Below are 23,570 nucleotides of genomic sequence, written 5' to 3'. Positions count from 1 at the left end.
AAGAGTGCAAGAAGGGTTATAAAGATAAGAGCTTGGTGAGAGAATTTATATTTAATGTGGGATGAGGTGAATAACCAGTTTAACAGGTCTAATATCTTCAGAATTCCAGCAGTATAATGAATTTTAACACATGTAGTTATTTGATGAGATAAACAGACAACAGGTTTCCATTAGAGTAACTTTTATTGCAGCAGTCTCAGATTTAATCTAGTACAAGCCAAACGTGTTCTAAAGTTACATCTTCAAATACACATTCCATAATGAGCTGATCAGAAAGTCTTCCACAGAGTAGAGCAAACCAAAAAAAAGCAGAAAAAATATTGCGGTGTTAATCAGTTGTGTTCAACAAATGAACACATCTTCAACAACATCAAGGCCTTGCACTGGAGGAAAGGAACTTGGAAAAACAAACATGCAAGCACATTCATTCTCAACATTCTTAATATAAATCATTAATTAAACCTATTTGGCATAAAGGGGTTTTCAAATTTTTAGTCTTGTTTCAAGTCCTGAGTTGTACTTTTTTTGCCAAAAGCAAAAATTTACATTCAAACTACACTGGATGTGATTTTTCTTAGGAATTTGTGTTTGTTTTTCTTGGTCTAAAACAGGACTAAACTGGAAAGAGTGACTGCACACAAATTTGGAATATTTGTGACAAAAATATATTTGTCACACAAAGGCACCTCTGCTATTTTAGTGCAGAAGGCAAGGCACAATCATAAAACACCGTCTAAATCCTACAGTTTCCTTAACACATCCAACATTCCCCTTGCCAAATGTTGAAACCATCCCATTTAGAAAAGGACATTGTTATGGCACTGGAGAATCTCTTCCCAGACTTGGAATGTGTTACCAGATTCACACACAAAGAAAAGGAGGACACTGAAGACAGTGTGAATAACAACCAGGTGTTTGTACCCATAATTAACACGTATAGAATATTAAAACTATAAAGGCTCTCAACTGCTTCACATTTCAGCTGAATAGCCACAACATAGTTGTAATGTTCCACTGCGTGTAAAAAGTGCTGAAAAGAACTTTGCTCAGGCAAAACCACGATGAATACGAGTAGGACCTTATTAGGGCCACAAACACCCTAAAAGAACAACCATGAAAACCATGACTCAGTGCAGCGAAACATGTCAGCATGCCATGTGAGATGTAACAGCACACATCTCCAGACTCATGCTATGGAGATATTCACATTTGAGGGAGTCATTTTTTGTACATGACCTTACCAGATCAGAATGTGGAGTTAAGATCTGATGTCTCCACATGTTGCATTTTCTTCCAAACCTTTAGGCACATTTTTAAAGAAAAACTATAGATTTACAAATTATCTCTATAACTCTAATTATATACTATCTCTGACTGTATTTTTGAAAATGTTAAGTTTAAAAATTTATTTTGATATGCAGCAATTCATTCACATCAATTACCACACAAGAAATTAATCATGGTCAAGGTTTTCTTAACTCAAGTAAATCTGATTGAAACAAAGCATATCAATAAAGGTCCTGTATAAACACGTCATGGCAGGTTTGTGTGTTATTAATCACAAAAGTAACATTCATCCAATGAAATATTCTGATAAAGACATTTGGCGAACGCATACTTGAGTTGGTTTCGAGTAATAGAGTGTCATACTTTGGCTTGAACAGGACGGGTTTGTGATCAGTGATCATTATTTTAGATCCTGGCAACTCTTGCCCTGGCATGACTGCAGCTTAATGAGTCTCTGGTTCATGGTCTGTAGCAGGGTTGGATCCACCTTCTTCACGATGTTCTCCAGCTGGTACGGATCAGCCGTCAGGTTGTACATCTCCACGAATGACTGGCCGGAGTTTGGGAGAGGGAAACGCCATTACGACGCGTGGACGTTGCTGTCATCACCGAGTCGATCACAGACCCAAGTCGCACTTGTATGATTGGAGGAATTAAAGATCGATGCAACAAAAGGAACAGTGCACTTACCTCGTTGTCGGCAAATTCGCAGTACTGCAAGTTGTCGCCCTTCAGGGTCCTAACGCAGGCATATGTATTGTTGAAGGAATCTTGGCAAATGCAGTCTGGAAAGCAGTTCTAAGGAACCAGAATACAAACACAAGACTGAACAAATAAAACGGCACCGATTCATATACTGTCGTGAAATCAAATTCAGGTTAAATGACAAAAGGTGGCAGAAACGTACAGCCAGCCCGGGACCTAATCTGGGGCAGTGGGGGTCCTCAGGCACGTGGCCCTCACCAGTGTACTCCACCAAGAAGTACGAACGAGACGTCCCACCACGCAACGATGGAGTCTGTGAAGAACAACAGTATGATTACTTACCATTGTTCTAGATGCTTCATAGTTCCTCAGAAAAACAGACAGCTGCCTAAACCAAACCAAAAGCTGTATTAAACATGTTTTACCATTGTTATCCTCTAAACTTATTTTAGCCTGCACCTGTGTTACCAATGTATAATGAAGTCCACAACTAGCTAGAGAGAGTAGCAGCTTGGCAACTTGAACTGAAACCTAATTTTAAATCACATCAGCAACAAGCATTCAGATTATACATTATCATATATCATCATCTTATATCTTCTCAGGTCCAAAAAGTGCTTGAAAGGTTTGCACTGAGGACCTTGTATATTTAGCTGATATGTTCACATGCAATCACAGCTCATGCACAGGAGGACAAATTCTAATTTGCTTTTGCTGGAATCCACAGTTTAATCTGTCAGCAAGGGGACCGAGCATCAGCTGGTGAAGTGAAGATGGATGGAAAACAGGGGAATTAAACTGAGAGGCTTAATCAAAATGTTAAAAACAACAAGAATTTTCTTCAGGAACCCTGGATACCCAAATACTATGATGCAAAAAATGCCAGTGAGGATTAAATTCAGATGCAAAGAGAAAATTAATCAACAGATCAGGCAGAACGTGGGAAAAGTCACACTCGCAGCACTGCAGAGAGGACATCAGTTCGAGGCACAAAAGGTGAAGTCCGAAGAGCAGAACACCCCGGAAGCATTTAATCTTATTGTAAAATGGTATAAAAAAAGTATTGTCTGTGATCTAAAACAGATAGCAGCACCGCAACCAGTGCTGTGACTGACGTGGGCAATGCTGATGACTCATTGCTGAGGGAGAAAGGCCTCGGCAGCTCTAATGCAACCCAAAGGTTCACACCTCAGTGAACCACAGATCAATCTGCAAGGCCCCTGAGCACACTGTGCACAGCTAAGAAGGGGAATGTCTTGACTGGTTAAACAAACGGTACCTCTAAATGAGCCTGTCACAAAATTAAACTGAAGGTTAAAATGGCCAGAAACAAAAAGGATGTGAAAATGGCTTCAGCAGAAGACAGAGGGAAAGTACCCAGCATCTGTGGATCCTGGTGCATTACAGACTTCAGGGAGGTAATTATATGCAAAGTATTATACAATATTTCCATACATAACATTAATAATAGTTTGTCCAAGTGATTTTAACACTCTGAAGAGGGGGCACAGTTTTTTTTTTTTAATGTTTCACATGATACATGTGAGTGTTCATTTAAATTAAAGCCGACATTCTTCACTTTCCCAAAAACATTCAGAACTCACTGTATCGAAATGTGCTATAAGGTAACTCGAATATCTTTATGTTGTCACAACAACCCATCTACTTACAAGCTGGGGTAGAAACGATTGTCCATCCATATTCAAGGCAGAGATATTAACTCCAGCAATGTCAAGAATTGTCATAGACAGGTCGATATTCACCACTAGGTCCTGGAAGACATGAAAACAAAATGTTACTAACTCAAACATACAGATGAGTGTGTATTCATGGAGATGAGTGCGTTATCTATGGAGAAGTTGCTAACCTGCAGAGTCTGCTTGGGCTTAATTCCGGGTCCCCGTACCAAAAGCGGCACACGGATATCAAATTCGTACAACTGCCTCTTGTCAGTAGGGAGGGAGAACTGACCTACATTGTGGGAATTATGCAGTAATCCAACACATTCTGTAAAAGTCCCATTAAGAGGAGTGGAGAAAGATGGGTTTACCTGTATGGTATCCATTGTCAGATGTAAAGAAAATGTAGGTGTTGTTCAACTCCTTTATGTCTTCCAGTTTGTTTACCAGTTTCTCTACCATGTCATCCACAGAGAGGAGAGTCTGCCACCTACCAGCAAATTAGGAAACACAATAAGTACAATACACATGCCAGGACATTGTTGATGGTGGCTTGCCAACGTCTCTGTACCTTTTGCGATAAGCGTTATCCAGGTAATCGATGGAGCTGTTGAGCATAGGGTTCACGGGCTGCCGCAGCAACCAGTGCTTGTCCTGAAACAGATGGCAAAGCCCGCTGGTGACGTTCGCGCTCGACTACAGCGTGGGGAGACGGACATCGGCGGGCTTTGAGAGCGTCAGCTACCTTGCCGGGTTTGTTGAAGCTGCCGTCACGTGGGGCCTTGACGTCAACAAAGTTGTTCTGATACTGAGGGGCGGCGGTCCAGGGAGAGTGTGGGGATGGTGGACACAGCATGATGAAAAAGGGACGCTGGGGACTTCGGTCCTCCAGGAATGTCAGCGACCGGTTCAGCTATAACCATTGGACAACAGCGCAAGGCAGAAGGTGAAATCGAAGGGTGGTATTAAAAAAAATGATTGCAATCAAATTCCAATGAAATTCAAATTACAAATTAGAAGATAATTATTAAAAATTAAACAGTTTTGAAGAGTGAGCTTTCTATAACTACGTTCCAAGCAGCTGCTTGTATTATACAAGTTCAATCTGCAAGGCCATGCAGGAGTTTAGTGTTTACATTAAAGGGTATTTAGTGCCTACAGGTGTTTAACACTGGAGTGTGACCATTTGGAAAGTGTTGGCAGACTTCATGCCCACTAAGATGGTGTGTGTTTATTCTCATTAGCCATGTTCATAATTGTTTTCCACAGAATAGTGCTCACAGTCGAGGCCAAACGCTAAGTTTTGGGGCTCAAGTCAGAACTCTGGCGGCTGACCAAGTCATGTCTCTTCCCTCTGAATTGGTTGGGTGGGGGAGGGTAGTTTGGTCATTTAGTTTGTACATTTTGCACATTTTCACTGTAATGTATGAAAAATGTGGCATTACACTGACACTAGATCAAATTTACTGGATGATTTTGACACAAAAAAAGAGATTTAAAAGACTCAAAAGATAAATTCATTTTTGTCAAGTTGAATTTTAAGTTGTTTAAGAGTGACTTGCAAATCAAGTTTGAAGTGAAGTCATTTTTAACACAGTAAACCCAAAACCTAACAATAAATGTCACAGAGGTCAGAGGTTAATACATTTCCTCATTGGCTATGGAAAGTTATTCTGGGCCAGATCACATTCATGGAGGTTCAACACAAAACCATATAAGCCTGAACAGGGAAAAAAAGCTCAGCGGTTTTACAAGTGACCAGTGACCATGCAACTCCCTAACCATGTCATGGATTAGCGTGCAAGATGAGAGTGGAGTTTTGTGCAAGACAAATTCCTGAAATGTTATAAGTCATCTTACATATGGTTTCCAAAGTACCAGGAAGCTTATGCAACCTGAAGGTCAACATTCCAAAAAGAAAAAAAACAACACTCACTGTTATGAGTATAAAGATGGCTTAGGGGAAATAAACAAACAAACACCACTGCATACACTAGCTCAGTTGTAATGAAGTCTGAACACCACTTTCAAAATGTTCATACTCCAGTGTTAAACACTCAACTCTACTGCACAGCTTTGCCCACAGCCAACCAGTTTGTACACTTCACTGGTTTATCAAGAGCTTACAATAAGGTCTGTGAGGTAGTCCTTTTCATAGTTGTCCCCATGAATCTCTGCTTTCCCATTGGCAGAGAGTGTATAATTGTAGTACTTAGAGTTGCCCACCTACCGAAACAGATCAGCAAAATGTTTACCATTTAGGAAATGTTATAATCTGTAACAATGGCTTTCACAACTACTTTTCCTTGAAGTTATTTTTGTATTTCTGACAACAATGAGATTTTCTGAAGGCAAATGACTTGATAATAATTTAAGGAAGGCAAACTTGAAGAGGCATGATATGATCTCTGAGAACATGGGCTTTACATCAAGAGGGGCCTCACTGTTCTTTACAGAGCCAGCAGCTAGGTGTACATTTCAAGGTGTCAACAAGGTAGACTTGGAGGTGGTGAGGTGTTAAACAAAACAAGGTCATGGAGAACAGGGAGGAAATCAGGAGTAGTTTAAGTAGGAGGGGGATATTTCATGTACAGTCTTTCTCCCAAATTTCAGCATTATGTAAATCCTTTTTATCATTTTTTTGAAAACCATTGCAAGACATTGATATGTCACATAATAAAATGCCTTTAGGTGATTTTAGAAGATCATAGTCTTGAATGAAATTCCTTTTAAGACAGGGGGTTGTATACTTTTACAGCTCATAACTACACATTTGCTCTTACAGAAGCTACAGGCTGACAAGGGAATAGCTGTTTCTGGTTAAGCAACATGAAGCAGTGAGAAGGTGATGACCAAGCATATGACCCACCAGTGCATGCCATTGGTCCCAGCCAGGAGGAACATGACCCACTCCTCCAGTCTCACTTGCTCCATACTGTAAAGACAGCAGAATGGTTTATATATAGTCCACTGGGTGCATGACAATCAGAGGTAAACCACATGACAACTGTAACTTTCAGCTCACAGGCAACTGTGTCAAAAATAGGCCCAGGCAGATAAATGACACGTAGTCAGTTTAGAACTGAAAATGTGAAAAACTGGTAGAAGGCTTCTTGTACTACAATGCGCACAATTCAAAATGACAATCCCAAAGTCCCCCAGAGACAGATGGGAAACATGTGGACCTGATTCAGGTACTTCCCTCCGTAGAAGGTCTGATACAGCTGCTTGCTGAGGTAGACTGGGAAGGCCTGGGTCTCAGGGCCAGCTTGCCATGCTTTGCTGCTGCAGTTGCCCGACAAGGAGTTGTTGTGGACCATGTGATTATGTACATATCTCCCTGAGAGGATACTGCTTCGACTGGGGCAACATAGGGGCGTCACTGTGTACTGGACACACCAGAAGATGATGATCAGAAAACGAATCAGCCCCATTAGACAATAAAGTGGCAAAAATCACACATTTGGAGGCATGAGTGTTCTGGGTTTGGGAAGAACTAGTATTTGCATTGAAACCGCTTAACATTTTTACTTACCGCACTGGAGAAGGTGACACCAGCATCACCAATCAGAGCTCTTGTTCTTTTCATAGGTGTCTGTAGAGAACCAAGACAGCCAGCATAAGCCGCAATGATTGTACATGGTGTTAATTACATCAGTGTTTGTTCATCATAAATTCTTTGGCTGGCGAATGTTTCCTTACACAAGTTACAGACATTATACTATTAAACTATATTACACTATAAAAAGACATTCACTGATGCTCCTCTCTGCACAGTTGAGTTCTGTTGCAACATGATGACATTCGTCAAGCACCTCACAAATAATCAAAGAAATGATAAAACTGAGACTTCACTGAGACCTAAATTGACGACATTACATTTAAATTAAAATGACCATCCAAGGTTCGTTAGAAACCTTCGCGTTCTGATTTTTGTGTGTGTGTTTGTATTGTCTTAAACTCACCAGTCCCCCGAGATCCAGATCCAGGTCGTCGGCAACAATAAGAACTATGTTGCTGGCTTTGGTGCATTCTGAACACCTGAGTGTGCAGGTGAGCAGCGTGAGGAGCAGCAGTGCGTTTGCACCCTCGTGCACGTTCCTATGACGGTTCCTAATCCCGGACCCTGGCGTGGAACCTGCCATGAGTGCTTCACACCGGCAGATAGTTAGTCTGCCCAGAGGAGACAGATTTAAAATGGTAACGTGCCAAATGCTGACATTAGACTACTATCACGGTGGGACGGTCTAGCGAGGATTGAGGAAGTGCAGTTCTGTGGTCATATGACTTATCTGCTGATACAGGGGGACTTTAAACTTTCTACGCGCGTCCTTAATTTAAATGAACAAATATTGAAACGAAACCTGGACAATAAAACACCTAGCATTTCCAGTTTGTTTTAGATACCTCATTAACGTGAGTGCGGCAAGCCTGATGTCATGTCAGTGAAGTATTTGAAACAGGAAAATAACATAACAGACCGTAAATAAGATGTTAACCCCGGCTGAAGGAATATTCAAGAGCATTTCCTGTTTATTATTGCTGTGTAAGGGCATGTGACACTTTGCCCCTAACGGTAGCTAACGCTAGCTACTACAACAAAACGTTTAGCTGCCTAGCTAGAACAACTACTCAGCTTCTTAAGAAATAGCGTTGCTCTCAATCCAGCGATATGTGATTTGCGAAACTTAACGTCACTTCAGTAACTTTAATACTGTAGAGTTTCGCTACAACTTCATAAAACAGTCAGTGTAAACTGCACAGTAAATATCTGGCCCATTTTTTTCGAGTTCATTCGCTATCCGTCTCAACTACGGAAGCTTCGTTCTCACTTGGTGTAGCTGGCTAATTTTGTTTACTTCCGGCGGAACTATTTTGAGCGCTGCACGTGTTTGTGAACACACGCGGGGTCGTAAGAGCGTCGCGAGTAGCCCGCGAGCAGCCCGCGAGCCCGGCTTCCACTGCGACTACTACATGCTCTTTCAGCCAAGGCGCTAGCGTGCCACACGAACCATGGTCCCCTTGAAACGCAGGAAGGTGACACACCCTCAAACTCCAGATCAACACGGTGAAACCTGTAAATTTAATGATGTAGCTATTTTCATCATTGAAAGGAAAATGGGCGCATCCCGAAAATCTTTCCTTACCCAACTCGGAAGGAGCAAAGGGTTTCGGATCGAAGAATCCTACAGGTAACACCTAAAATATAACGTGCTGCCTTGGAGTGATATGTCATGGAACGGTTCCTTTTTGTAATATCTAAGTATTATTTGGCTATTGCAGCCCTTCTGTCACTCATGTTGTGTCAGAAAACAATACTGGGGATGAGGTCCAGGCCTGGATTACCAATGAGACAGAGGAAAAAGATGAAAAAGCATCTATTTGCTCTCTCCATCTGTTGGATATCAGTTGGCTGACTGAGAGTATTGCAGCTGAAAGTCCTTTACAAGTTCAAGACAGACACAGACTAAAGGTGATGGGTATTTCTTCCAACTATCATCTGACTTTAACACATTTTAACTGTGTGAAGCTGAAGCTTCAGGATGATGAGAGAACAGGACACTCTTTAATTTATTTTATAGACCAGTCCAAAGCCTTCTGCACATGTTGCAGTGAAGAGTTATGCCTGTCAAAGGAGATCCCCTCTGAACCACCACAACACATTCCTCACAGTGAGGTCTTTTGTGGGTTTTTTTACGTTCCTTTTATTGTGCATTGTTCACTTTCATATTCCTTACACTTTTCTGTAAACATGTCCTTGGCAATTCTTTTTAATCTGCTCTGTTCACTTGGCCATGAAATCACCAGCAAGGCAGTGCTCACTCTAACACACAGGAACCTCTGGAGATCTTGGCAGAAAATGCAGAGTTCATGGAGAATGAAGGCAGGAATATAGCATTCCGGAGGTCTGCGTCTGTCCTGAAGGCCCTCCCTCGAGTCGTACGCAGGATGGAGGACCTGAAGAACCTTCCTTGCTTGGGTGGTCATTCACTCAGGGTCATAAAGGTGAGAGGCAATTTCTGCTGAAGTTCCAGTTAATTTTGAACGTCAAGAATGGGTGATGGATAGAAACATCCCATAAATTTAGGAGATTTTGGAGGACGGTGCATCCCAGGAAGTGGAGACAACAAAACAGTCCGAGCAGTTTCAAGCCATGAAGGCATGTAACAACCATATTTGAGTTTATAATGTCACACATTATGTAACCTTTTTGCAATGTTCTACTAAAGTTTTGCTTTTCTTTGCTTCTTTCAGGCACTCACAGGTGTTTTTGGGGTAGGAGTAAAGAGTGCTGATCGCTGGTTTAGGGAGGGACTGAGGAACCCTTCAGACCTCATACGCACAGGCCAGAAGCTAAACCATACCCAGCAAGCAGGTATACCATACAACGACATGCATCTGGTGGTCAATGTTTCATGTGAAAATTAGCTTATATATCTAAAAATATAGGCAAAAAAAAGCTAAACTGTCTGTTGTTGTTAGGGGTGCGGTATTATAATGACCTGAACAAACCTGTCACCAAAAAAGAGGCTGAGGCCATCAGCGACATGGTGGGAAAGGCGGTGAGGGCGGTGTTGCCTGGGGCGATCCTTACTCTCACAGGTGGATTTAGAAGGTCTGGGCACAGTTGAAGTAAATTTGCGCAGTCACATGCGAGCATCTAGTTTATATGCTGCTGATTACAAATCCCCACCCTCCCACCCCCAGGGGTAAGGAGGTTGGGCACGATGTGGACTTCCTCATCACCCACCCCGAAGAGGGTGCAGAAGAAGGAATGATGCCCAAAGTTTTGAAGTGGTTGGAGGATCAGGTAGTCAAGCCATTTTAGCAAAACCTTTCATATTTACAATTTATTGCCACTGTTTGGAGCATTTAGAAACTAGAACTAACTGCTTGCGGTGGGATAATTGAATTAAATTTTGGTTTAGATTTGGTAAATATAAACATTCCTGTTTCTTTTATTTCGTCCCCGAGGGTTTGCTGCTGTATCAGAAAACAACAAGGAACTCTTACTTGGAGAGCAGAGATGGCCCAGAGCGGGCTCCTCATCACATGGACCGATTTGAGAGATGCTTCTCCATATTCAAGCTTGAGCAAACCAAAGAGTGCTCAGGCACCACAGCAGGGGCTGCTGGGATGTCAGAGCAGCAGTCAGGGCCGTCCTGGAGGGCAGTTCGTGTAGACCTCGTGGTCAGCCCCTACAGCCAGTTTGCCTATGCAACACTTGGCTGGACTGGGTCCAAGGTGGAGGGATATCATTATAGAAACACACACACACACACTTTCTGCTTCTGGAGCTAAGCTGAAAGAGCAAAGTGCTAGCAGCACCAAGGCCATGGGCTTAATGCTCAGGGTGCACATGTCCTGTCCTGTTGATAAGCATCTTAGTTGCTCTGGATAAGTGAGTCTGCCAAATGCAGACACTCTCTCTCTTATTGTGTTGCATTTACTATGTAATACAATATCTGTATTTACAAATCATTAGTTCTTTATCACATGACATCAGTTGAAGTAATGGTCAATACTGTATCTGTTTTTAAAGCCTTCATATTTTGTGTCAAGGGTATACATGCATCAAAAGGCTCTACCAGAGCTAGCAATGAAAAACTAAAAACTAGAGACAACTGTTTGCATGAACTCCTCAGCATTGGCCTAAGCTTCGGTTTGAATATCAGCAATGTCAGCACGTGTAGGGTGCAGCATTCCTTCAATCCCTTAATCCGGCAACGGCGTTCTCCTTGCAGCTGTTTGAGAGGGATCTGAGGCGCTGGGCGGGGCAGGAGAGGGGCATGTCCTTAAGCAACCATGCCCTCTACGACAGCAAACGAGTGAGTGATGTGCTGAGCTGTAAATGCTGGAGGCACACGAGACAAAGTGCTTTAAACAGCAACACATTTAAACGCACTGTGTTTTTCATTCGGTGTTTAACTGTCTGCCTGGACACAAAAAAAAAGTTTTCAGTGGAAAATGCCCGTTGTTCTGGTAATTCACTCCCAGACCAGGCTTCATCTGTGCAAAGAGAGTTCCTCTCCTGTATCCGTAGTGCACGAGGTATGACACATTTATGTGCCTAGAGGTAGGCACACAACTTCTTAGACAGGTATTCCTACCTAAATATTTACCTTCCATGATTTGTACTTCACTTGATTCTCAAGTTTAATCCCATGCAGTTACCAGGCAGCGCTGAAGGGGGTTGGGATGACGGTTTTGGGGATGTTCTTGCTTGAAGCTTGCTTATTCTATTTCCAAATGTTGATAACTGGTTCTCTTCCTTCCACACACGATGCACTCGGTAGCACCACTATCTTCATGCGAGCTCTGAGGAGGAGATCTTCACCCACCTGGGACTGGAGTACATTCCCCCAAGCGAGAGGAACGCCTGACGGCTTGCTGAAGCCCAGCTGCACACTACCTCAACAGGCTGACCACGCGGCTGGGGTCAAAAAACCTGCCTTTCTCACCAGACAAAAGGCTTTGGTTTAACGGCGCTGCCTTCAGTCTAATCTTCATTTGAGCACAGTGTCAGTGCCTTTAGAAAGAATATTAGGAAACTGACTTTGCTGACATTCTAATGTTTATTCTTTGATTACTTTAACTGCCTAAAAGAATGGAATATTCAGACTGTGTGTTTGTCTGCATGTGTGTGCATGAGTTTATGTAGGTTGTGTCAAAAACAAAATGAAAACTTCTTTGACTAGACAAGTGTAGACCAGTTGGGTATATGGGGAAGAGCAAAGAGGGAAACTCTTCCTTCCACTGGTTCTGTTACTGGTTTGTGTGTTTTCTCCTGCGTATGCAGGAGGAGTGTTTTGGTCTTAGACTTGAAAGCTCAGTTGTACTGCGGCAGCCATTTACAAACTCCATGCATGTGTCGTGCATTTTGTGGATTTTGCAGTATGCAGTAACAGTTAAATCATACGTGTCTCTTTGTATTTGTATGTGCACCTGGTACACTTTGGCCTACGTTTTCCAACTGCCATTTCCTACAACATAACATTATTACCCCCCCCCCCCACACACACACACACACACACTCTGTCTACAGGCATATACAGTCACCTTTCCTGACTGTGGGTATCGTTAGAAGCATTGACGACAACACTGATGTTTGTGCCGATGTTGATGTGTTTATGGTATATGTTTAGTATGGCAGTGAAATTGATTATTGTGTCTTATAAAATGCAAACAACTGAAAAAAGATGTTAATTATTTGACATTAGGCTCTAATGTCCTACACTGTTCTTATTTTTATGTTGAATTTGTTGTAATTGATACTTTGTTTTGCACTAATATAGTACAATTTTTCCCACAAGTTTGTCATTTTTCCGAAATTATGATGCAACTAAAGAGCACCATTGCAATTTTTAACATAACATCTCAAATTTATAATCTCATTAAAATATATTGTCACAGATACTGTGAACCCCAATAAACCGTTTTAGTTACTTTGTTTTTCCTGTGGTGTTTAAATGTGTTAGTTCTCTTCATGTGTACTGATTCCTCAGGATGAGCTCAATGTAAACTTCCAAACATCATTAACTGACCTCCAAATGTCCTTTGTTCTTCAAAGGCCAAGCTCACACCTCATATCTCTCTTTATACCATGCCGTAACAGGAAAAAGAAAACCTCAAATGCAGTGTTGCGACACTAGTTGCCATAATCTAAATCCCCATTCACAAACATGTGAGCAGGCTTCCACTGCTCCGCACCCTGCCCTGTGGCAGGAGTTTGGAACATGGACCTGTGAGAAGACTGGGTGTGGGGGATCATCTGTGCTCAATGGGATCTAATCCCATCTCGACACTTACCTTTTCTCTTTCCCAGGACATAAGTGTGAAAGCAAAAGTCTTGTGAATAGGAGCGAGAGCGGCGCAATGTCTCCGTGCTCCTGGGACAGACGGTAGACGGTGACTGTGGCCCTTCGGAGACATGCAGCGGGCTGGCGTCTGGGCCCGAGGGGGGGCTTTGAGTAGATTCTAGCTGATGTGGATGCCGATGCACCCACCCCCCACCACTCTCGCTGTTATCACACGACCAGAATTTGCTCCTCAATAAGACCAGTTTCACCACGACCCCAAATCTACTCTTTGAGGTTGCCACTGGTTGGAATCCCCAGAGGTAGGTTAATGGGGGCATTGTAGCCAAAATGATGTGATTATAAGATGAATGGAAGTGTTATTTGGGGAAGGTTTGCAAGTAGGGAATATCCAAAGGTTGTTTTAATCAATCCAGAAAAATGTGTCTATTTAAGAGTATGCAAAATCCACCTAAAATTAATAGCAACAACAACAATAATAATAATACATTGTATTTATTCTCACCTTTTGTGGCACTCGAGGTCACCTTATATCACATAAATCAGTGCAAAAGCATACAATATTAAAAGTGTTAATAATGTTAAAAACAGTATTGAAATACCCCCAAAACATCATTAAAATCATAATATAAAACATACTATAAATTTCTACTTTTATGCAGTCAGACCAAAACAAACTGCAACAATATTTTATGCAAGAGATGTTGCAACACCTTTAATAAATGAAAGAAGTGCCCACACTGTAGGAACTGTTCCTACTGAAATATAGAAGTGCAATGTAAGCACAGTAACAACACATTCACTAAATCCATGACATTCAAATTGCTCACACTAGTTCTCACAGCTAATAAAACTATATTCACCATTTTCTCGACCTGTCTGTGACAGCCCTGGTATGCTGGGAGGAAAACCCGCTCCGTTTGGTTCTGGCTTTTGGCTCTGAAGGGGGCAGGACTGGGATGACACGTTTGCGGCCCTAACGGGGCAGCAAACAGCACCCATTAAAGATGAAAGGAGATCAGTGGGGACAATCAAAGGCAATCACGGCTGGAGGTCACTCACCCTCAGAGACCGTCGTCTGTACGAGGCTGGAAAACTGAACAGGAGGGAGGGAGTCTGATTTGAGTGACGTTTTCATTACAAATTAAGACTACTGTCAGTTTAAAAGTAATGGATTTACACAAATAAAATACACAGACGCAAATACAAAAGACATTTTCCAACGTGGTCCACTGCAAACTTGGAGGTGCTAATCTGAAGAAATTGGAGGTGCTACCTAAATTTATTCAAACAAGCTAATTATCAGTCAACAGTAAACTAATAATGAGTTTTCACTGGTAAATGTTTCATTCAGCCTTCTGCATGATCAGTTGTAAAGCTGCAACTTGATACCTCCATGGCTGTCTGTTCATGCTCTTTCAATAGATGCTAAGAGTTGATCCAGAATGGAGAACCAAAGAAATAACCACCAATGGTTTGAATTCTGTGTTGTCTAAAACCACTGGCCTCTTTTACCCTTTTTTGAAGTGAAAGCCCCCTTCTCAGGCAGACATATTTGTTGGTACTGACCTTCAGTGCCCAGTCTATCTGGTGATGTATATAAGCAATGACCATGTTACATGTTTTTTGATTATGTTGAGACTATGTTAATTTTTACTACAGCTCACTGGTCAGAGATCAGATTTTCCCCACCTGTTTAGCATTCCTGTCACCCTGATTGCTACGTCAACCTGCTAATAAACCACTGAGTCATACTGGAATTTCTGCTTTTGTTGGCAGGCTCTCTGGGACAGGACGTGGTCTCCATGGCGTCTCCTGTTCCTCCCATCTGTCCTCAATAAAACCGTGGTGTCTCTACTGTAGCTCTCTCTCTCTCTCCCTGCCCTCTCGCTCTCACACGCTCTCTCTCTCCTGGCTGTCAGTCACATCAAAGTAATTCCTGTGCTTTATCACATCTCAGGACTCAAGGAAGCTGGTTCTGTCCAGGGGACTGTCCCCTCGTCACGCATTCCACGCTGGAGGACAGAAACTCCCCAGCCGGGCCCTAGAGATCTGCGGCAGATACACAAAGACATGGCTCTGGGTTTTGTTGTGGCCTTTTAATAAAAGAGAGGAGATAGCAATGGAGATATGACGAGAGAGAGCTGACAAGTTATCTGCCCTTTGAAGTGATAAATGGCTAGAACTAGGTGGTGTTCATTTGAATTGTGGTCACTTCGGGGAGATTCTTTCTGTAGTCTAATTTGAAAAAGACAATTAAAAAATTATATCTATACTTCCCTAGGTCTCCATTTACAGTGAGCTTCTTTTTTATTAAGACAAAGTCAACAAAATATAAATAAAGAATGTGTATATTACAATATTTAGGTGTTACATTTGATAAATAAATATAACCAAATAAATAAATAAATCGACAAATAAATCAATTTTTGGTACATTATTTATTTACAGTAATAACTGGTTGGGCAGGTAAGGCTGGCTAACAGAGGCTGTACTGAGTACACAATCAATTTATAAAAACAACCCTGAATATACACATATTCAAATGTAAACAACTAATTTAAATGTTAAGATTTATGGTTTTATCACAAAGTCGTTATATTCTGAATCAAAAAGTATTTAGTGCAATAACCACCACATTATATCCACAGTCCTTCATAAAGTATCTATAACAGACTGGCATGTTTAATCTATGATGAGCTTTAGAAAACGCACCTGAAACTCTGGCAGCTTGCCACAATGGTTTAGGCCAAATAAAGAGCCGTTTCTAACAGACTACAGGTAATAGCTGACCCTCTGAATGTAAAGGACCAGGCCGTGATTACTCTTCAAATCTTCAGTTGATGTGCCGAAAATCTCCACCCGTGGCGCCGTCTTTTTTATTCCTTTGTTTTTCGGTGGATTTAAGGGGATCAAATCAATCGCATCTTTAGCAAACAATGATATGGCAGCTTTGAAAGCCAAACCTTGACTGATCTTTATTATACGATGCGTAGATTAATCATTTAATCCGGCGATAAACACCTGAGGAATTAGATCAGACGAATGTAATAATTCCATTTAAGAAAGGCCGAGTACAAGCGCCAGTCTTTACAAATATCTCCATCAGCAGTTGGCCTTCTCCAGACTACCGTCTCCACACTCCGTAGTTCGCCGTGTAGCGTTTCCATAATAGGCCATTAACTGCTACCTGGCACTTCAAAGCAGCTGCGCGCTTTGATACCAATACCGGCTAAAGAGGACATAAACAAGAGATGAATTACCCAGATTTGCAGCTACTCACAGGAACATCAAGTGTGTGTGTGTGTGTGTGTGAGAGAGAGAGAGCTTTATACTAGTATTAGGCTACTATTTGTATTTATAAACTATTGCAGCACTGTCAGTTTTATTATAAAGCAATGGCATATGCAAAAATAAGTTAATATATATATGAAGAAATAGTTCAACTACTAAGTGTTTTCCAGACATTATCTGAATCTAAAACACAATGAAATAAGAATCATCAATCAAATAATATTTGTGTTTTGAGGCCTGAAATTTCATACATATATTTTCTAATGCTGAACATCAATTCTGACTACATATAAACAAAGCGTTCAGTCACACATAAGCAGAAACCTTGGAGAACAGACGAGATGAGATGATTTGGGATGTTTGTGTGTATGTGTGTCTGGGGGTGTCTTACTACATCACCAGACTTACTGGAGCCAGGAATTAATGGGCTCATTCAGAGGCGATTGAGACGTCTTAATTACCACACTTGTGAAAACTCATGGGGTGGGGAGCAGAGACGGGAGGATGTTTCCTTTGATCCTGGCCTAAGTGAATTGGAAATGAGCTGGGATTAGCGCTATAAATACCCCCATCCGCGTGCTGGAGGTGCTTATTACTTACACAAAGACAAACTGAGCTCTGCCTCATTTGCTCTCAGGACTTCATCTGCTTCACAGTTCTACTCCCTGCAGATTCCCTAGGAGCTCCTTGACGCACACAGGGACCCTTAGCAGCAAGGACAGGAACGTCTCCACTCGTTTTGGATATTTTCTTTCTTTGCTGGATTAAAGCCGCCGTGGCTGATAACAATGATGGGACGCTTCTCTGTTGAATGGCTGTCCCAAAGCAGCCAGGCTCCGAGAGGCCTGAGCTGTGTGCAACCCTCCAGCTCCTGGATCTCCGTGGCCTCAGACGATCCCAGCACCTCAGGGACTGTTCCGGAAAGTCTCCCGGGTTTCTATGGCTGGAGTCTGGGTAGCACAGAAGCTCACCAAAACCCTGAGCCAGCGAGACCTGTACAGAGCGTTATGACTCCATCAAAGCAGGAGAAGAACACAAGCAACACCGAGAGGCTTCATGGTAAGATGCCAAAAACCTTTCAAGTTCAAGTTTGGTTTATTTGTCACATACATAGTCACACACAATATAACTCACAGTGAAATGGTTGAGAGTGCTCTCAACACACACACACACACACACACACACACAGATGGTTTTCTCAGAAAATCTGAATTTACAAGTATTGGAAATGTACAAGCTGTTTTAGGCCTATTGATTGCTAAAGATGTATACACACATCAGGACTCAGTGGTTCAGCTTTGGTTCAGCATTATTGTGTAAATTAAAACAACAGCAAAAAATTGCTGCTGTATAGAAATGGAAGAGTTAAACAAGACAAACTTTCACAAGTGTGTAATGCTAATATATCAGAAATGGGAAAGGGCTCTCATGGTTATATGGGAGATCAGTCCCACTGAATGTCTTTCTCTCATTGCAGTTTCTGAGTTGGGTTTCAGCAGCAGCACAGAAGAGGAGGAGACATCAGGCTACGAGAGCGAAGGCGGACGCTCCCTCTCGCCCAGCACCTCTAAGGAGGCAGCCCCGCCTTCGGCCTCCCCTGGCACCGGACGCAGAGCCCGCACCGCCTTCACAGCAGAGCAGATCGACAGCCTGGAGAGAGCCTTCAAGAGGAACGCTTACCTGGGAGCCCAGGAGAAGGCTGAGTTGTGCAAGAGACTGAGTCTCTCTGATAAACAGGTAAGATTTTAAACAGGATCTACTTCCCAGTTCCAAAAAGGTTTTTAATTATTGTTTTTGGCTAGCGACTTTAACCTCTGACTTGCTATGATTTTATCAATGCCTAAAAGATAACGTATAATTACACATTATCATCAGACAAACCAACAAACCAAACTGTGATGCTTGTCTGTGTAGTAACGATGGGTTTGCCTCTCTTTACAGATCAGGAACTGGTTTCAGAACAGACGTATGAAGCTGAAGAGGACGGTACAGGACGCACTGGCCCACGCGTGCCAGGCTAACGTAGCCTCCCAACTCATGCATTATCCCGAGCTGCAGCCCTTCAGGCCAGCCCCTTACCCCTGCTACTACCCGCCGCAGGAGACCCCGACTCCCTACCTGTGCCCACCCAGCCTGCACTATGGCCCGCCTGCCGCCGCACCTATGCCCGCCCTGCCTGCTAGCGCCCTCTACCAGTACAGGAGCCCGCAGGGCCTGTCCGTGCCTGCGGGCAGCCCAGCCCTCGTACCACCCTTCCAGCCGTACCACCATCAGTACTTCACATCACAATGAGCAGTGAATCTGAGCCACATGAACTACAGCCGGAGAAGCGCAGGAGTCTTTAGGCGTCTCTCTGTTGAAGCCCATTTTGGAACATAGGGTGCAGTGCAATAATTAATGTCTATTTTTTTGTACTTTCTTTTTAGAACTGTTAAAATATTTAAAAACACACATGTAAATCATTTAAAGGTATATTTTGTTCATGTTTGTACAATATGACTGTGTAATAAATGTGTTTGTCAGTATGCTTATGTTTATATTTATTCAATTGGCAACAGCTCTTCTGTAGGGTGAGTTAAGAAATGTGTGATTAACACATGACACAGCGGTACCGAATACAGGAAGAATTTCTAATACTACAAAGACATAAACTTCATCATGTAGGGAAGACAATCACAAAATAGTTCCCAGCAGCAAGAACATATCCTGAATTTGTTTTGCTCTCATGAATGGAATGATAATTGACATTTGTGACGCAAGTCAACAAAATGTAAAAACAAACAAACACACGGTACATTACTTTTATTATAATACAATTATTCTAAATCAAAATAGTCACCATTGTTTCCAACATGGTGCAACTACCCCTGAAAACAGCACAAAGCATTTTAATGTTAAATGTAGAATGGCTATAGCCTGTAGAAAGTGCACACGAGCCAGGATCATTTACACATATTGAAGTCTGAATTGCACTTCCGCCAACAGATCTTAATGGGCAATTAAAGTACAGGCTGTGAGGGAATGAGATGGCCAGTGCAAAAGACTGATTCTGTGCTTTGTTTTCTGGGGAAAACACTATAATCAAAGCACAGTAATCAAGCACGGGCAACTTGGGTTTAAATTACAATTTCCTGATTTCTTAAACTGTTCGGAATCTCTGCTTTGTTTACAACTGTGTCTGGTATTAAATTAGTTAAATGCAGCCTGTTATCAATCTATGGCAGGTGTAGAGAAAGCCATAACACAAACATACAAAACTATTCTCAAAGCTCAGATGACTTTGCTATCATGCATTATTAAAAAACGTAATTATTGCATCTGCCTAAAGCATATCACTATGCCATGAAAAACCGTCACGTGCAATTTGTTTTCTCAACTTTTTATTCTAAAAATATACTAGAGTATTTACATCTGGTATCTTTCCAGAGATTAAGTAAACATTCTTGAAATTTTTTGAAGGTGTTACACTATAGTTCATATCTGGTTTATCAGTACATGACGGTGAAAGGAAGTGATGTATAGCTGTGAGGCTAAACTGAGCTATTTTAAAACACTACTACTCTTTTGAAGTTTCTTAACTATAGCAGGTCACAAAAGGAGAGATATAGGGTGCTATAATGCCTGCAATCACCTATTACATCCTAATGCTATTATAACAAACATGTTTGACAACTTGTGTCCTTGCTTATTCTGACAGGGACCCAATACTGGAAGAGAAGTTATTGTAAACAGGGCCATCTAAATTTCTATTAGTTCTTGAGATTTGTGAAGATTTCACGAAAGTTGACTTATTTATATAACAAAATAGAAACTGCCGTACATTTACATAAAATACATTAATCACAAAAGTGAACATATGGCTCAATATTTCAAATGCGAGGGAACAAAATTAATGTAGAATGTCTGTTTTAGAAATTAGGATTATAATGAGTTCTTATTATGGAGATGGCTCATGTCAATGCTGCTCTCCTAATGAAATAACCATAACAATTCATAATATTTAAGAAAAGTTCAACGTTTTATGTATAAAACAAATTTAAAACATGCCGATAATCATGATATACGACATTGAGAACTCCATGCCTCTTTTTTACCCCATTTAAAAAGTACACTATTAAATGTTAAAACTACAGTTACAAAATAAACAGACAAAGGGTAAAACATAGAAAACAACTGCTCTCTCCATGCTGATTGCCTTTAACTATACAAACATGATCAAACTGCTCTCTATGCAGTCTTCTGCTGGCCCTTCTTCCCAATCAGTGACTTGTGAATGTGTGGAATCACACCTACAAGGACAGAAAAGAGCCAATTAAAGACAAGAGGCAAACTACTAGCCTAGAGTCACACTGTTTATTAACAAACAAACAAACAAACAGTTCAAGCCTTTAATGATTATTAGACTCCTCTAAAGGCACTGTGAATAACAAGATGTAAAGGTGACCAAGGTGATATACTTTTCCAAAGTATTGTATAGCCCTATGATTGTATTCATTTTTAAAAATTTAACTTGATATACAGCAGAACATAATCTACCAATTATAACTTTAGTACATGTTTGGGGAACAATGCCTTCATAATATGAATCAAGTCGATGCCTGCATGTCTGTAACACTGACCTCCACCAGCAATGGTAGCTTTGATGAGTGAATCCAGCTCCTCGTCACCACGAATGGCCAACTGTAAATGCCTCGGTGTGATACGCTTCACCTTCAAGTCCTTTGATGCATTACCAGCCAACTCCAACACCTAATAACAGACAGCATGCAGAAGGCTGAATCACAACATGGGTCTAAAGCACAAACACTCTGTAACTACTTGCAGAGCTGCAAAATACATTGTTTGTTCATTCACCTTTGTAATACTGAGGTTTAAAGATGCAAATGAACCCCCTTACAAATCATTAAGTTTGGAGTCATACGATGTGATTAATATTAAACCAAACCTTTACCATGTTATATTAAGAGTTTTAAAATGCTCTTGAGATAAGGCACCAATATCTTTAATTATGCAGTAACTTATGATGTGGATGTTGTTGTTTAGTGCACACTTTTTTCTCCAAACATTAGACGTAGATGTTGAAGGAAAAGAAGAAGGGAAAAAGAGAACAAAACAAGTGGAAAAACAAATTCCAGTAGACAATCTTTAGGGTAAAAACATGCAACATGTATGAGGACAGTGAGGCTCGAACATCACCTCAGCAGTGAGGTACTCCAGGATGGCCGCGCTGTATACTGCTGCTGTGGCACCTACACGCCCATGGCTTGTAGTGCGCGTCTTCAAATGCCTGTGGATGCGACCTACTGGGAACTTCGGAACAAACCACAACTGTCACAACATGCTCTTTCCACAGAGCACGGCCGTTCTACTGACTGGGACAAATGCACCTGCCTGCAGACCAGCCCTCTGGGACCGCGACACCGCCTTCGCCTTGGTTTTGCCGCTGTCCTTCCCAGCCTTTCCTCCTGCCTAGCAATCAGAGAAAGAAAAACAAATAACACAAATAACATCAGTCCCTTAAATTCAAAAATTTATTTTGCAAAAAGTTAATCATTTGACTGCCATACTAAGACTTCGTGCTTAATTAAGTTAAAAGGAACAAAATACAAAAGTAGCTTCCAAATAGCTAGTTAACGTAGGCAGTTTAATTCAACGGTTCAGGCAGACTGCCACAAATACTCGCGCGAGAGGCTAGCCAGCCAACACTTAGCTACTGAATTAACGTTACCTCAGTTAGCTATGGTTTCTGTGACCGCTATCTAGCAAAATGTTTCACACCAACATGCTTATATAAGTATTTCAATCGTCGAAAGCGTAGCTACCATTATATGTTTAATTCACTTAAACCTTCATCTATCGGCTAGTTCGAATAAAGACGTCTTAATACCAGATAGAAAACTATACTATATCTACCTGAAGTTAAAAGTAGCTATACTGTAGCTATCTAGCCCTAACGCTAGCTAACTAAAGTTAAAGTAGCCTGGCTAGCTAATAAAACTCGCCAACACTTAGCTGGCTAGCTAGTTGCCGCTAGTTAGTGTAAGAGGCGCGAAAGCTACCATGATAACATTAGCTAGCTGGGTTGCTAAGCAGCAAGCTTCTAAAATCACATACAACTGCTTTGGGGATGTTGATGTGGAAATGAATCATGCAATGCAACTACTTAATGCATACGCGCAATAACAGTAATTGGTAAATTAGTACATTCCTAAGTCTAGCAATCCGAAAATAATTTCACCTTCTCTAGAAAGACTCATTTGTATAGCCATAGTGGTTGGCGCTTTCACCAAAACATTGCAAGCATGCTAACCTAGCTATCAAGCTAGCTAACAAACTATACAAGCTAGTTAAAAGTATATAGATAACCAGTGTTAGATTTTAGGCAAAAAGCTAGACGATAACAATACTAATTAATCCAAATACCAACATAACGTGTCGCTTTCATCAAGAACCTAAAATAACTAGGCGGTATATTAAAATGAAACACCCAATCCTACCATGTCAGCAGACAGTGGAGTCTCAGTGCCCGGAGTGTGTAGGTCAAGACCACAGAGCTGGAGATTTCCGTAAAGGCGTTATAGGTGCTTCCAAAATGGCGGGATGCAGATTTAATGGAAACAATCGTCCTGTCAGCTGCACGAGAACAACGTAAGACAGCGATCCGTTAAACCGACAAGCGCGCAGTCGTTCTGTGCATAATTTATCGTGGGGAACGCCTTCATTCCAAAGCACAAAGTTAACACTCAGTATCACGGACTTGTATATACGGCCTTGTCACTATATCAAA

At 41.5% G+C, this 23,570-nt stretch overlaps 4 protein-coding genes across 12 annotated transcripts; 2 read left to right on the top strand and 2 right to left on the bottom strand.

Moving 5' to 3' along the window:
* Positions 1-164: 164 nt before the first annotated feature.
* On the bottom strand, positions 165-8,192 carry gnsb (glucosamine (N-acetyl)-6-sulfatase (Sanfilippo disease IIID), b). The gene is made up of 14 exons (XM_027020414.3): positions 8,079-8,192; positions 7,637-7,844; positions 7,207-7,266; positions 6,857-7,060; positions 6,541-6,606; positions 5,799-5,897; positions 4,417-4,584; positions 4,243-4,325; positions 4,043-4,161; positions 3,860-3,963; positions 3,663-3,764; positions 2,195-2,305; positions 1,978-2,085; positions 165-1,837 (listed from the first exon to the last, which is right to left on the bottom strand). Exons 1-14 carry the CDS (start codon positions 8,081-8,083, stop codon positions 1,688-1,690), a joined length of 1,587 nt encoding a protein of 528 aa, XP_026876215.2. The 5' UTR covers positions 8,084-8,192; the 3' UTR covers positions 165-1,687.
* A 281-nt stretch (positions 8,193-8,473) lies between these two features.
* polm (polymerase (DNA directed), mu) lies at positions 8,474-13,118 on the top strand. Of its 9 annotated transcripts, XM_027020401.3 has the most exons (11): positions 8,474-8,863; positions 8,955-9,144; positions 9,254-9,343; positions 9,507-9,677; positions 9,760-9,831; positions 9,927-10,047; positions 10,155-10,287; positions 10,380-10,482; positions 10,647-10,916; positions 11,417-11,500; positions 11,969-13,118. In XM_027020401.3, the coding sequence occupies exons 1-11, from the start codon at positions 8,685-8,687 to the stop codon at positions 12,053-12,055; spliced, it is 1,500 nt and encodes a 499-aa protein (XP_026876202.2). In that variant the 5' UTR covers positions 8,474-8,684; the 3' UTR covers positions 12,056-13,118. The 9 variants fall into 9 exon arrangements, with proteins under 9 accessions (XP_026876202.2, XP_026876195.2, XP_026876178.2 ...); XM_027020394.3 differs by having other exon boundaries at positions 11,417-13,118; XM_027020377.3 differs by having other exon boundaries at positions 9,254-9,348; positions 9,488-9,677; positions 11,417-13,118.
* Positions 13,119-17,440: 4,322 nt separating this feature from the next.
* On the top strand, positions 17,441-19,647 carry ved (ventrally expressed dharma/bozozok antagonist). The gene is made up of 3 exons (XM_027019736.3): positions 17,441-17,842; positions 18,261-18,520; positions 18,725-19,647. The coding sequence occupies exons 1-3, from the start codon at positions 17,572-17,574 to the stop codon at positions 19,073-19,075; spliced, it is 882 nt and encodes a 293-aa protein (XP_026875537.2). The 5' UTR covers positions 17,441-17,571; the 3' UTR covers positions 19,076-19,647.
* Positions 19,648-20,782: 1,135 nt separating this feature from the next.
* h2az2b (H2A.Z variant histone 2b) lies at positions 20,783-23,468 on the bottom strand. Its single transcript, XM_027020173.3, has 5 exons — positions 23,281-23,468; positions 22,175-22,252; positions 21,980-22,093; positions 21,403-21,532; positions 20,783-21,072 (listed from the first exon to the last, which is right to left on the bottom strand). The coding sequence occupies exons 1-5, from the start codon at positions 23,281-23,283 to the stop codon at positions 21,011-21,013; spliced, it is 387 nt and encodes a 128-aa protein (XP_026875974.1). The 5' UTR covers positions 23,284-23,468; the 3' UTR covers positions 20,783-21,010.
* Between the last annotated feature and the right edge of the window lie 102 nt (positions 23,469-23,570).

Source organism: Electrophorus electricus, chromosome 19 (assembly GCF_041902795.1).
Source record: "Electrophorus electricus isolate QZ-2024a chromosome 19, ASM4190279v1, whole genome shotgun sequence".
NCBI lineage: Eukaryota > Metazoa > Chordata > Actinopteri > Gymnotiformes > Gymnotidae > Electrophorus > Electrophorus electricus.
The sequence above is the reverse complement of the archived record's forward strand: the minus strand, read 5'-3'. Positions and strand labels throughout refer to the sequence as shown.

Coding starts and splice junctions, on each gene's coding strand:
- gnsb (XM_027020414.3), bottom strand. Junction 6,607..6,856: donor GAGGGAAGTACCTGAATCAG/GTCCACATGTTT, acceptor CTGTCTTTACAG/TATGGAGCAAGTGAGACTGG. Junction 2,306..3,662: donor AATCGTTTCTACCCCAGCTT/GTAAGTAGATGG, acceptor TGTTCTTCACAG/ACTCCATCGTTGCGTGGTGG.
- ved (XM_027019736.3), top strand. CDS start 17,572: ATGATGGGACGCTTCTCTGTTGAATGGCTGTCCCAAAGCAGCCAGGCT. Junction 17,843..18,260: donor CAACACCGAGAGGCTTCATG/GTAAGATGCCAA, acceptor CTCTCATTGCAG/TTTCTGAGTTGGGTTTCAGC. Junction 18,521..18,724: donor TGAGTCTCTCTGATAAACAG/GTAAGATTTTAA, acceptor CTCTCTTTACAG/ATCAGGAACTGGTTTCAGAA.
- polm (XM_027020352.3), top strand. CDS start 8,685: ATGGTCCCCTTGAAACGCAGGAAGGTGACACACCCTCAAACTCCAGAT. Junction 9,832..9,926: donor AGCAGTTTCAAGCCATGAAG/GCATGTAACAAC, acceptor TGCTTCTTTCAG/GCACTCACAGGTGTTTTTGG. Junction 10,917..11,416: donor TTGGCTGGACTGGGTCCAAG/GTGGAGGGATAT, acceptor TTCTCCTTGCAG/CTGTTTGAGAGGGATCTGAG.
- h2az2b (XM_027020173.3), bottom strand. Junction 22,094..22,174: donor CCCAGAGGGCTGGTCTGCAG/GCAGGTGCATTT, acceptor TTTGTTCCGAAG/TTCCCAGTAGGTCGCATCCA. Junction 21,533..21,979: donor TGGAGTACCTCACTGCTGAG/GTGATGTTCGAG, acceptor GTCTGTTATTAG/GTGTTGGAGTTGGCTGGTAA.